Here is a 13,772-nt window from a genome sequence, read left to right on the forward strand (position 1 = left end):
GATTTGCAACATTGGCCCAGTGTGTGATTCTGGGATGTTGCAGATTTGCAACATTGGCCCAGTGTGTGATTCTGGGATGTTGCAGATTTGCAACATTGGCCCAGTGTGTGATTCTAGGATGTTGCAGATTTGCAACATTGGCCCAGTGTGGTTATTAGACACTGACGACTGAATATGATATGAACAATAACTTTTTATATACAACTTTTCAAACAATGTAACAAAGTGCTTTTCAGTGGCAGAACAACAACAAAAAACATATGGGGATCCAAAAATCCAATATCTCAAATCCTCATTGAGTAGGGCATGTTTCCAAGTCACTTTGTCATGTGGTACTCCAAGAAACAGTTTTTGTCTTTTGTAAAGCACAGAAGTACTTTGCACTTCAGGCAGGCCGTTTGCGTGTAGCCATTCTTGCACAGTCTGCATCGTCCACGTTTCTCAGCATGGATGGGGAAATGATCGCACCGGTCTAATCTGACATCAACCGATGGTGCAGAGATCCTCTGAAGTGGAGGTGGAGGTGGGGCAGCTTGATGGGACGTTGGATCATCTTCCAATGACGGTCGTCCTCTTTTCCTACTGTTCAAGTCAGCCTGTTTGCCAACCTTGATGAGGGCATCTGCAACTTGAACACGGAAGTCAAGAAGTGGCATATACTTCTTCTCCTGGTTCTGGGTGAGATGACGGCGATAGAGGAGCCAACCATTGACCAGTGATAGGTCAATCAAGTAGTACAAGATGCGCAGATACCAACGACGTGGGCGGATGTCAATGCGATAGAGAGCTGCAAACATGTCTGCTAAGTCTACTCCTCCCATGTTGTGGTTGTACACCTTGACAATGTGGGGTCTGTCCACTTCCACATATTCCTTCTTCTCTTTCGACCACCTTCTGCATCTCTCAACAGGTTCAGGGCCAATGAAGGATGATGCCAGCAACACTGCCTTGTTATCATACCACTTCACGATGGACATCCCGCTTGTCTTTTCGTATTTCACGTCATACGCACCACGCCCGGCCTTTGAGAGTTCCTTGTCACTCTTGAGGGTACATCCACGGAGACGGTTACGATTGATGGTAGCAACTGTTAGAATTCCCATTTTCTTCAGTTCCACAATGAGTTCAGGGGAAGTGAACCAGTTGTCGAAGAAGCACTTGTAGTTTAGTCCTTTTGGAACTTCTGATACGAGACGAAGCACAACTTCACCGGCAACACCAAGTCCACGCTCATTGGTCACGGTCCCTTTTCCAGTGTATACTTCAAAGTCATAGACTAGTCCAGTGACACCTGCACGAGTAAAGACCTTGATTCCCCATTTATGCGGCTTGTTCTTGATATATTGTTTCATTCCAAGCTTTCCTTTGAAGGGGATCATCTGCTCATCAATGGAGTGGTTTTCTTCTGGTTCAACCTTCAAACAGTTGGCACGGACTTTCTCAAGAACTGGACGCACCTTGAATAATGGATCGTATCCAGGCTCATCCTTTTGCTTCACATTGGTATTGTCGTTCATGTGGATGTATGTACGCAGATTATCAAATCGCTTACGTCCCATGACTGTCGCAATTGGGTCGTAGCGGGTTGCCGTCTGCCAGTACATGCGGTACGATGGCATACGTACTACGGTCATCAAGATGTGTAAACCAATGAATTGCTCTATTTCAGAAGGGGTTGTTTTCAGTTCTGAGCCATTCTTCATAACTGCATACAAGTTAGATTGGTGAGAAATATGTTCAAACACAGATTTGTCCATGAACTGATCAAAATACCACTTTGGACTTGGTATTTCGTCTGGGGGAGGTGAGAATGCAGGTCCTCGGAATGAAGAGTCTATGTCAGCTGCTGGGGGTTTCCTCTGCCTCCAAGAAAACTCTTTGTTGACTGGAGCTGGGCCTGGCTGAGGTTCATTGTCATCTGGGACCTCAGTGTCACTGTCTGCATGTATGTTATGAATTTCAACATCAAGGTGGTTGAGATTAGCTGATATATCATCATCAAAGCTGGAGTCAGACTCGTATGCTTCAGGAGATTCCTCAAAATCTGGATCAGCAATTTCATCGTCTGGAATGGATTCTGTGTCAGATAAAGTACCATCAGGAAGGCAAATGTACTCGATGACTTCCCTGGCTGAATAAATCTTTCGTCTGCCTGCCATAACAACCTGCAAATCCTGCATAGAAAGTATTCTGTAAGGTAGTTTGCCAAAAAATGCTTTGACACAATGATCTGTACTAATAAAAGTGCCATGGAATTTAGGCTACATCAGTTTTCCTCACTGCACAGTCAAATGAACATGGTATTGTGCCATTGCTTTTGATCAAATCTGCCTCTGATTGTGTGTAAATTCACTCCAAATTATTAAATTTTCCATATGATATACCCTCAGTGACACTTTAAAGTAATACGTAAACACTGGTGATAGGAACATAACCCTAGTATAAACTGTTGCTCAAAATATAGGCAAACTAGTAGATAAAGCATGTGGTATCCAGTGGTACCTATCTGGCCAAACGTTGCAAATCTGCTACGTTGAAATAGAGCTGCACCAGGGGAAAAATCCAGAAGAGATAAAATCTACTAATTGGCATTTACTGTGTCTATATACACTTATGATTCTTCTTATGCAGTTTTAGTTTCAAATTAATGGAGGTTGATAGTGATACTTACACGAAATTGATTCCAAGAAAATCAGTTTCAGGGAACCCATGGAAATAGACATGTTGGAAGTGAGACTACACTGCCACCTGGTGAGCAAGTGGGAAACTGTTTGTTGCTAATGGACAACCAAGTCCAGCAGTGGTACTTCTGAGTAAAAAAAACTCATAAAATATGTATCTGGAGTAATAAGGTCGTTAATTTTTAACTGTTGCAAATTAGCAACGCCTGCCTTGAGAGGGTTAAAAGATCAGATTTTCTCATTACAGATCAAATACAAATTTTCTTGCCACTAAATGATATGTTAGTTTGTAATATAACTGAACTAAGCTATGATTAAGTCATGATTTGAGTGATTATATTGTTTAAATCTAAACACCGCTGCACTAAACTTTCACTTTTTTTGGAATGGTGAATTCTGACTCTAGATGGCGCACTACAAAACAGCTGTTATGCAGATTAATACTGCAAACTGGCATTTCTGTAATCAATCATGCTAAACAGCTCAGACGATTTATACACAAACTGTGCATTGTTTTGAAAATGTGAACAGTTCATGCTTAACATTAAAACTGTATTACCTTTTCAAAATAATCCATTAATCCAAATCAGTGATCATTCACCCGAATGACAATCACGACAGACTATAATATTTGAAAGTAGTGGCACCAGCGCCAGCAACTTTTACAGATGAAGCAACTTTTAGCAGAAGCTTGAACTTAAATGGGATGTAAATTTTATTTTATTAACAAAAACAGTAGCTGTAAACCCCAGTAAAAATTGGCCTGATAAATAATTGTCTTAGGGGGTTAGATAACAGTAGATCTAACATAATTTGAATTACTTAAAACATAAAGGCTAAACATTCACATCAATGATATAGGCCTTCGCCCCCTTGCTGCTCCTCCTCCTGTCATTTGTTCTCGTTGTTTCTCCCATTTGAACATTTGTCAAACTTCCTGTTCTCTTACGAGAGGTTCTCTCGTATTGCGTAAGCTAGCTTACGCTGCGGGAAAGATTCATCTTTGCTGAGATATTGAAGCCAAAAAATTATTTCATAATTTTGTATCCATACACAACGCAGTTCCTCTGCGGCAGACCTAGAGCGGGCTAGCTAGCAGCTCATTGGTTCGCTCAGAGAGAACTGCTTAAGCCTATGGGAGAGCGGGGCTGAACCCGCTTCCAATGAGAGGCGCCCGCGCGCTCATTGCGTCATGACCCGCCAGAATGGGCGTGGCCATGGTGTATATAAGGAGCTCTCCCAGGCTTATATGTTGATTCATTTCATCTTCAGCAAGCTGCACGCTTCTGCTGTTCCTGAGAAAAGCCATCGCCGTCGAAGAAGGCATCCTCTAGCGAGCTCAAGGACCCTGAAGAAGCCGGCCGTCTTCGCCACCTTCAGCCGCCCTGCAAGCTAGGCCATCCGACGATTTGTATCCTTTTCTCTATATCTAAAAGAGCCGAGCGTCTTTTTAAAGATGTCTCGTTTTTCCTGCGGCTCTTGCCGCGCTCGTCTCGAGGACGGAGACCGCCATGTCATCTGCGCTCTCTGCTTGGGACTCGAGCATGCAGAACTCGCCCTCGCTGATGGAGGATGCGACTTCTGTGAAAGCCTGCCGTTATCGTCCCTGCGGGCACGACTTCTGGCAGTGAAAACCGCTCCCGCGCCGCCTATTCTCTCGCCGCGTAAAAAGAAACGCCGCTCTCAAAGGCCGCCGGAGCCCCCAGCGGAAACATGCGGGCCGCCGCCGCCGCCTCCCGCTTCCCGCTCTCCCTCCCCGCCCCTGCCGGACATTCAGTTGCCGCCGAGTGGCCGCTCTGTTGTTTCCGATGACGCCGCGGAGGAGAAGGACTCCTGTTCACTGCTCGCTTCTGACAGTGAAGACTGGTCATCTCTCGGATCCGCGAGAGAGTCGACGGGGACCCGCGCCGGGATAGAAGAGGAGCTGATGCGCCTCCTCTCACAGGCCGTCGAACGCCTCGGTCTCGAGTGGTCTCCTCCACCCGAGCAGGCCCGAACCGAATGGACGGTAGCTTTTTTCATCGGCGCTCGACCCCCGCGTGCACCCGGGCCGCTCCATTCCTGCCTGAACTTCACGCAGAGCTGACAAAATCCTGGAATGCACCGCTCTCGGCTAGAAATCGCTCCGATATATCCGCCTCGCTGCGCTCGGTGGACGGAGCCGCCGAGAAAGGCTATGCAGCCATGCCGCCCGTCGAGGACTTGGTCGCCACGCACCTCTGCCCGCCCTCCGCTAGATGGCGTTCTTCACCCACGCTTCCTTCGAAAGCTTGCAGAGCGACCTCGAGCTTTCATGCTCGCGCTTACGCCGCCGCCGGTCAGGCCGCCGCTGCGCTTCACTCTATGTCTGTCCTCCAAGTGTTACAGAGCGATATTCTCCGTGAATGGGCCGAAGGCGGTAGAAAAACCCCCCCCGCCGTCACGGATTTGAGAAGTGCTACGGATCTCGCCCTTCGCGCCACTAAAGCCGCCGCACAAGCTCTGGGGAAATGCATGGCCAGCCTTTGTGTTGCTGAGAGACACTTATGGCTCACGCTCGCCGACATGGGAGATTCTGAGCGCGCCGCGTTTCTCAACGCGCCCCTCTCCCCGACGGGCCTGTTTGGATCTGCCGTCACGGGAATCGTCGATCGCTTTTCTGAAGTACAGAAAGCTACTCAGGCGATGAACTTGTTTCTACCCCGCCGCGCTAGCTCTTCAGCGGGCCGCTCTCACGAGCCCTCCGCCAGAGCCCCATCACAGCGCCCCCCTCCGCAGACTCAAACAGCTCAGCGCAGTCAGAGCGGCCGCCCTCGCCCTCGCTCTCGCTCTGACAGCCGCCGCAGACCGCCGCCCCCCCGTGGCCCGCGACCTAAGATCACGCTGAAGCCTGATCATCAGAAGTCTGCCTAACAATGTCAAGAAAACGACGGTGCGCTCCCGCTGCGGCCGGACCGCCGTCAAAGCTTCGCCCTCTGCCAGTCCCCGTTATTTCGCCGACTGCTGTAGTGTTGACCGCCACAAACAAGCCGGTGTCCCAGCCCGCTTGCGAGCGACAAAAAGCCGTTTTTACGGCTACCCAGAGAAATCTCAAAAAGAGAAATTTTGCCAGTTGTGTAGAAAATGTGCCCACAATCATGTGTTCACCCATACACACAAGCATAACATATCCCGTGTCTCTATCAGAGCCCCATCACATGAAACGGGCACAGCCCGCTCTAATATCAGAGAACATAAACACGCCCACGAGCTCGTGCACGTGTCCCCTCTCTGCTCGCTCTGTGTCACGGCCCATAGACTCCTCTCTGAGTGCAAATCCCGTTGCCACACACATTCAAAGCGCGCCCACACACTGTGTCCAGCCCGCTATGTGCAGCAATCAGGGCAATACAGCCATTCGGCCACTAGCCGCATGCTCCAAAGCGTGGGAAGCCATTCCAGGCATTTCCCCGTGGGTGTTAAGCATTATAAAGAACGGCTACCTGCTACAGTTTCGCCGCCGCCCGCCTCGTGCGCGCGCGCAGCTCGAATCTTCTGTCAGCCCGCTGGCCGCCGGCACGCTCCGCTCAGAAATTGCGACGCTGTTGCAAAAGGGCGCGATAGAGAGAGTCCCGCCATCTATGACCGAGTCGGGGTTTTACGGCCGTTATTTTCTGGTTCCCAAGAAAGACGGCGGCCTCAGACCGATCTTAGATCTCAGGTCTTTGAACAAAGCGCTCATGAAGAGACCGTTCAAGATGCTCACTACCAGGAAACTCCTCGCGCAGGTGCGCCAGGGGGACTGGTTCATATCTCCAGACCTGAAAGACGCCTATTTTCAGATCCAGATAAATCCCCGTCACAGGCCATTCTTACGTTTCGCCTTCGAGGGTCTTGTTTATCAATACGCCGTTCTCCCGTTCGGCTTATCTCTGGCGCCCCGTACATTCACGATGTGCATGGATACGGCGCTCGCCCCCCTGCGAAGCCAGGGGCTGCGCATTCTGAATTATCTGGACGACTGGCTGATTTTGGCCCAATCACAGACGGAGCTTCTGTCGCACCGCGCAGTTCTCCTCGACCATTTGGAAACGCTGGGCCTCTCTGTCAACTGGACAAAGAGCTCCCTTCATCCCAGTCAATCGATTTCCTTCCTAGGAATAGATTTGGACTCGGTCACGATGACGGCTCGCCTGTCTACACAGCGCGCGCGCAGTGTTCAGCGTCTAGCCGCCTCGTTCCAGATGGGCACCCGCAGGCCTCTGAAAACTTTTCAGAGGATGCTGGGTTACATGGCCTCAGCCTCCGCTGTACTTCAGCTGGGCCTTCTGCACATGCGCCCGCTTCAGTTCTGGTTGAACAGCCGTGTACCCCACCGCGCGTGGAACACGGGCCGCCAGCTGATCAGGGTTACGCAAACGTGTCTCACGGCGCTGCAGCCATGGACAGTAGCAGAATGGTTTCGTCTAGGCGTCACGATGGGGACCTTTTCCTGCCGAAAAGTCATCTCGACAGATGCATCCAACACGGGTTGGGGTGCAGTCTGCGAGGGCTCACCGGCCTTCGGCCACTGGTCGATTCAGGAAAGCCCATTACACATAAACTGTCTGGAAATGCTGGCGGTCGAGAACGCGCTCTCGCACTTTCTCCCGCGCATCCAGGGACACCACGTCCTGATCCGTTCGGACAATATGGCCGTGGTCTCCTATCTCAACCGTCAGGGCGGTGTCAGATCCAGAAATCTCTGTCTACTGACGCACCGCATTCTAGTTTGGTCTCAGAGCCGCCTGCTCTCGCTCAGAGCGACGCACGTGCCGGGCCATCTGAACGACGGTCCAGACATACTGTCCAGGAACCTCATCTCCACAGGAGAATGGTCCCTGAACTCACAGACGGTCCAGTTACTGTGGCGACTATTCGGCAGAGCAGAAGTAGACCTCTTCGCGTCAGAAGAGAACGCTCACTGCCCAATATATTTCTCGAAGAGCGAGGACGCGCTAGCCCAGGAATGGCCTCGCCGCCCGCTCTATGCATTCCCTCCGATCGCTCTGTTACCACAGGTAATTCAGAGGATCAGGGACACACGCCACTCGGTGCTCCTCATAGCCCCGCGTTGGGAGAGTCAGAATTGGGTTCCGGAGCTCACGCAGCTGTCACAGACAGCCCCGTGGCCCATCCCAGTCAGAGCAGATCTCCTCTCTCAAGCTCGCGGCACGATCTGGCACCCCCATCCACAGCGCTGGGCGCTACATGCATGGGTGATCAACGACTATTCGTTGATTTGCCAGAGGGAGTAAGAAACACTATCATACAGGCTAGAGCACCTTCCACGAGAAGGCTCTATGCGTCTAAATGGTCTGTGTTCTCAAAATGGTGCACCGACAAACAGCTGGACCCACGGTCGTGCGAGGTGCCGTCTTTGCTTGTTTTCCTTCAAGAGATGCTGGACAAGGGCAGGTCCCCCTCCACTCTCAAGGTTTATGTGGCAGCCGTCGCGGCGTTCGCGGAACCCCGACGCGCTCAGTCATTGGGCAAAGACGAGTTAGTCATCCGCTTCCTCAGGGGAGCTAAGAGGATGAACCCTCCGCGGCCCCCGTCGGTTCCGGTTTGGGATCTTTCTATAGTCCTTGAAGCTATGAAAGCACCCCCGTTCGAACCGCTCGAGTCTGTGGATCTGAAATACCTCTCGCTCAAAACCGTTTTCCTGACGGCTCTGTCCTCAGTTAAACGCGTTGGGGATCTTCACGCGCTCTCATCCAGCGCCGCGTGTCTTGAGTTTGGACCGAATGATTCGATTGTCATTCTCAAACCTAGGCATGGCTATGTCCCGAAGGCGATTGGTACCCCGTTCAGGGCTCAGATTATCTCCCTATCGGCTCTGCCTTCATCCGATAGTGAGCGCGATGCCAATCTCCTTTGTCCGGTGCGGGCTCTGAGATTGTACACTACGCGCGCTGCCGCGTTCAGACGCGCTGAGCAGCTTTTCGTGTCGTTTGGGGGGCGCACCAAGGGTCTGGCCGCCTCAAAACAGACACTGTCTAGATGGATAGTGGACGCTATCGCCTCTGCTTACGCATCTAAATGCCTGCCCTGCCCTCTGGGCATCAGGGCGCACTCCACTAGAGGCATGGCCTCATCGTGGGCATGGTCCTGTGGAATTTCCGTTCATGACATTTGTGTGGCCGCGGGATGGGCCTCCCCGTCCACTTTTGTCAGGTTTTATAACTTGGAAGTTCCCGCCTTGCAGGCAAAATTACTAGCTGTCTGACGAACAGCTCTCTAAGAAGCTGCATTTCTGGAGGTCCCTCACAACCGGTTCGCCCCTTGTGCTCTCCTGTAATGCTTATACACTTCATGTGCCCGCTCTGCTGGCCCCATACATGCTTATGTGTACACTTCATGAGCCCGCTCTGCGGCCTCTTTGTACATTCACTCCACGTTAAAAAATTCCCCCGGTATATCCCTGGGTTTTTCATGAGTGGATTCGTAGCGCGCACGGCGTTGGCCAGGTGTTCCCGCAGCGTAAGCTAGCTTACGCAATACGAGAGAACCTCTCGTAAGAGAACGAATCGGTTACCTAACGTAACCTCGGTTCTCTCTAGAAGAGGGAACGAGTATTGCGTTCCCGGCCGTGCTTGCGCTACTAGCGTTTCGCTTCACGCTGAAATAAATCAACATATAAGCCTGGGAGAGCTCCTTATATACACCATGGCCACGCCCATTCTGGCGGGTCATGACGCAATGAGCGCGCGGGCGCCTCTCATTGGAAGCGGGTTCAGCCCCGCTCTCCCATAGGCTTAAGCAGTTCTCTCTGAGCGAACCAATGAGCTGCTAGCTAGCCCGCTCTAGGTCTGCCGCAGAGGAACTGCGTTGTGTATGGATACAAAATTATGAAATAATTTTTTGGCTTCAATATCTCAGCAAAGATGAATCTTTCCCGCAGCGTAAGCTAGCTTACGCAATACTCGTTCCCTCTTCTAGAGAGAACCGAGGTTACGTTAGGTAACCGATTCGTTTTCTTGTATATCAGGGACAAGGAAAGGTGAAGCAGTCTTTATTCAGTACTGTAATATCAGGGACAAGAAAAGGTGAAGATCTTAGCAAGCAGTCTTTATTTAGTAGGCCTACTGTAACAGCTTTGCATAGTTGTATAAGCTATTGTTGTATACCCCCCCCCCCCCCCCCCTAAGTCTAAAACTAAAACCATAACAATATAGCCTATGTCCACATCGTTTTTATCACAAACACATTTTACTTCCATTTTTCAGCAATACAAAATGGATTTCTGTCGAATATGAAGTGATTAGTTTTTTATCGTTGAACGAGAGAGAGAAGACCACCGTGAGAAAATTAAAGATAAGCTTTTCTCCACTTTTTTCCATCAGACAAATGAATGCAGATTCTGATTCAAATCTGGGTCTGTGGGGTGAATGTAGACAACGACAAAAAAACACCAAAAAAGTATTTTAGCTCTGTTTGTAAAATATTATGTAGGCTAAATATTTCTATCATCATGCCTACATCAAATACAGTATGTGAGCAAGCATACTAGGACTGCCTATGGAACTAACCAAGCATGATATAAAATGTAATGTTTGTTTTCAGCAGGTTTCAATGTTCTAGTTTTAGCAAAATACTCTATATGACTCTTTTTTGACTTCTGCACAAAAAAAATGGTTCGATCTGCTGTGGAGGCAGGTTCTGCATGAAAACATGATATTATTGTAAGTGTGTGTTTAAAGGAGTCAGTTTTGTTTATCAATTTATGATCCTACAAATAATACTATAAATGAATGGTGTCAATGTTTTGCCTACATGATGTAACAGCAAGAGCTAGGCCTAAATATCAAGTTAGCCAAAAAACTGTTGATTCATACATGAAATAGAAAAGCTCTTACTGTTGATAGACATTGTGATCATATCAGTAAGGATTGGTTGAGTAAAGGTCAAAGATTGAGAGCATTGCATTTACAGAAATATCACCCTGAAATAATTTAGTGATACTTCAGTTATTTCTGATAACAAACTCTAAAATCATGACAAATTCACAGATTTGTAACTGTCACAGTGTCTGGTTGTGTTCCCTTGTTTGTCACTAGAGGTCCTCGTTATCACGGTGTCCTTCACTATTGACTTCATTTCCCAGCATTCTGTCTGTCACTGTCACTCATCAGTTCATTGCACTCAGCTGTTCCCCGTCATCATTGTTCCCAGCTGTTCATTGTTAGTCTTGTTAGATCTGTGTATATATGCCCTGTCTGTGTTTGTATGTGTATGGATTCGTTGTATAATGTCACACCACTTCCTGGTCTGCTTTCGTGTTGCTGGTTTGGTGCTTGTGCTTGGATTGTTTGGATTACTGACCCCTGCCTGGATGACTGTGAGTTTGGATTGCCCTTTAAATTAAAATTACTGCACTTGGATTTTTAGCCTCCTGTGTGTGTTCCGTGACAGAACGAATCCGTCATCCCTTAAATCCAGCGGTAATTTTCATTTTTTTATTATTTTTTGTAAGATCTCGTCCCCAGTCACTATGTGGATTCCACGTAGCGAACTTTCTCCTGCAGAGAGAGAGAATGGAATCTCTTTACTAGAATACTTTTCTAGATGTGCACAAAGGCACGAGGAGATCAGGACAGCTGAAGCCTCACCACGGGTCTCATCGAGCGCTGGGACTTCGTCGATGGTTTCGTCCAGTGCAGAGTCGGCACACATCCGTCAGAAAGGACGGAGGAGGAGGAGACTTCCGGCTGCCCAGCCAGAGACTGTTCACATTCCGTCTGCCCAGTCAGAAATTGTTCACGTCACGTCTGCCCAGTCAGAGGTTGTTCACATCTCGTCTGCCCAGCAAGAGACTGCTCACGTCCCGTCTGCCCAGCGAGTGACTGTTCCCGTCCCGTCTGCCCAGCGAGAGACTGTTCACGTTCCGTCTGCCCAGCGAGAGACTGTTCACGTTCCGTCTGCCCAGCGAGAGACTGTTCACGTCCCGTCTGCCCAGCGAGTGACTGTTCCCGTCCCGTCTGCCCAGCGAGAGACTGTTCACGTCCCGTCTGCCCAGCGAGAGACTGTCCCCGTCCCGTCTGCCCAGCGAGAGACTGTCCCTGTTTCCTCTGCCTTCCTGAACTGGGACTACCTGGAGCGTCTGGCTCGGATATTGGATATGCCAGTCTCTGCTGTTCCTGAGCCGGAGGCAGAGCCAGTGTCTGCGGGTTCTGACCCGGAGGCAGAGCCAGTGCCCGTTTCCGAGCCGGAGGCTGAGCCAGTGGAACAGTCAGTGCCCGTTCCTGAGACGGAGCCGGTGCCCGTTCCTGAGCCGGTGCCCGTTCCTGAGCCGGTGCCCGTTCCTGAGCCGGTGCCCGTTCCTGAGCCGGAGGCGGAGCCGGAGGCGGAGCCGGTGCTCGTTCCAGAGCCGGAGGCAGAGCCAGTGCCTATTCCTGAGCCTGACCCAGTTTTTGTGTCTGTGTTTGTGTCTGTCTTTGTGACTGTTTTTGTTCTAGTGTCTGTTCCCGAGCCGGTGCCTGCTGCTGCTCCCGAGCCGGTGCCTGCTGCTGCTCCCGAGCCGGTGCCTGCTGCTGCTCCCGAGCCGGTGCCTGCTGCTGCTCCCGAGCCGGTGCCTGCTGCAGTTCCCGAGCCGGTGCCTGCTGCAGTTCCCGAGCCGGTGCCTGCTGCAGTTCCCGAGCCGGTGGTTGCTCCTGTTCCACCGCCCTGGCCGCTCGAGGGGTCTTCACCGCCCTGGCCGCCCGATGGGCCGTCTCCGCCCTGGCCGCCCGAGGGGTCCTCACCGCCCTGGCCGCCCGAGGGGTCTTCACCGCCCTGGCCGCCCGAGGGGTCTTCACCGCCCTGGCCGCTCGAGGGGTCTTCGCCGCCCAAGGGGTCTTCACCGCCCTGGCCGCCCGAAGGGTCTTCACCGCCCTGGCCGCCCGAAGGGTCTTCACCGCCCTGGCCGCCCGAAGGGTCTTCACCGCCCTGGCCGCCCGAAGGGTCTTCACCGCCCTGGCCGCCCGAAGGGTCTTCACCGCCCTGGCCGCCCGAAGGGTCTTCACCGCCCTGGCCATCTGGTGGACTGTTTGCTTCGCCCTGGTCGCCCGATGGACTCTGTTTCGCCCTGGTCCCCGGTTAAACCCTCACCCCCTGTTCCTGTTTCCCTTCATGGACCTGGCCCACCATCCCTCCCCCTGATCCTCCACCGTTCCACCTCCCTCCTGAAGTTTTGTGTTATCTTGTACTATGTCTTGGAGCGTCTGGTAGCCGCTCCGTAGAGGGGGGGTTATGTCACAGTGTCTGGTTGTGTTCCCTTGTTTGTCACTAGAGGTCCTCGTTATCACGGTGTCCTTCACTATTGACTTCATTTCCCAGCATTCTGTCTGTCACTGTCACTCATCAGTTCATTGCACTCAGCTGTTCCCCGTCATCATTGTTCCCAGCTGTTCATTGTTAGTCTTGTTAGATCTGTGTATATATGCCCTGTCTGTGTTTGTATGTGTACGGATTCGTTGTATAATGTCACACCACTTCCTGGTCTGCTTTCGTGTTGCTGGTTTGGTGCTTGTGTTTGGATTGTTTGGATTACTGACCCCTGCCTGGATGACTATGAGTTTGGATTGCCCTTTAAATTAAAATTACTGCACTTGGATTTTCAGCCTCCTGTGTGTGTTCCGTGACAGTAACAGGTATGGGTTAACCAGATCCGTTTTAATGGCTTTTACATCAACATACTGTATGACATCTTTCAAGGTCTTTTTTTAAGGGTGTATATATGCTCAACTTTGTCCTTGGCTGATGCAAAGTTAAAGAAAACAAACCAAAAAAAAAAAAAACCCAAAAAGGTCTTAAGATATTCATCTCAAGACTGCAAGGCACATGATTATTGTCTCTTATGAGGTTGTTAGGCTTTTGTTAAGTTTCACTTTAAGTATATTTTTCTAAAATATATGTTTAGAAAATATACTAAAGTACAATTATTTAATTAAGTGTGTTAAAAGTTGTATTGTGAAAATAGTCAAAAGCATGATGCTAATATACTTTTAATTTATTTAAAGATAATAATTTTTTTTGTTATATTTGCAATGTACTATTGAAAAAGGGAATATATTTTAAAATACAATAAAAAAAAAAATTTCACTAGGGTTCTTA

At 50.1% G+C, this 13,772-nt stretch overlaps 1 protein-coding gene across 1 annotated transcript; it reads right to left on the bottom strand.

Moving 5' to 3' along the window:
* Nucleotides 1-317: 317 nt before the first annotated feature.
* LOC130087010 (piggyBac transposable element-derived protein 3) lies at nucleotides 318-2,159 on the bottom strand. The gene has a single exon (XM_056253212.1). It carries the CDS (start codon nucleotides 2,157-2,159, stop codon nucleotides 318-320), a length of 1,842 nt encoding a protein of 613 aa, XP_056109187.1.
* Between the last annotated feature and the right edge of the window lie 11,613 nt (nucleotides 2,160-13,772).

This window comes from Rhinichthys klamathensis, unplaced genomic scaffold (genome assembly GCF_029890125.1).
Source record: "Rhinichthys klamathensis goyatoka isolate OS25496 unplaced genomic scaffold, OSU_Roscu_1.1 h1tg000103l_1, whole genome shotgun sequence".
Classification (NCBI taxonomy): Eukaryota; Metazoa; Chordata; class Actinopteri; order Cypriniformes; family Leuciscidae; genus Rhinichthys; species Rhinichthys klamathensis.

What these genes read in the sequence shown, in the direction of transcription:
- LOC130087010 (XM_056253212.1), bottom strand. Translation starts at nt 2,159, where the DNA reads ATGGCAGGCAGACGAAAGATTTATTCAGCCAGGGAAGTCATCGAGTAC.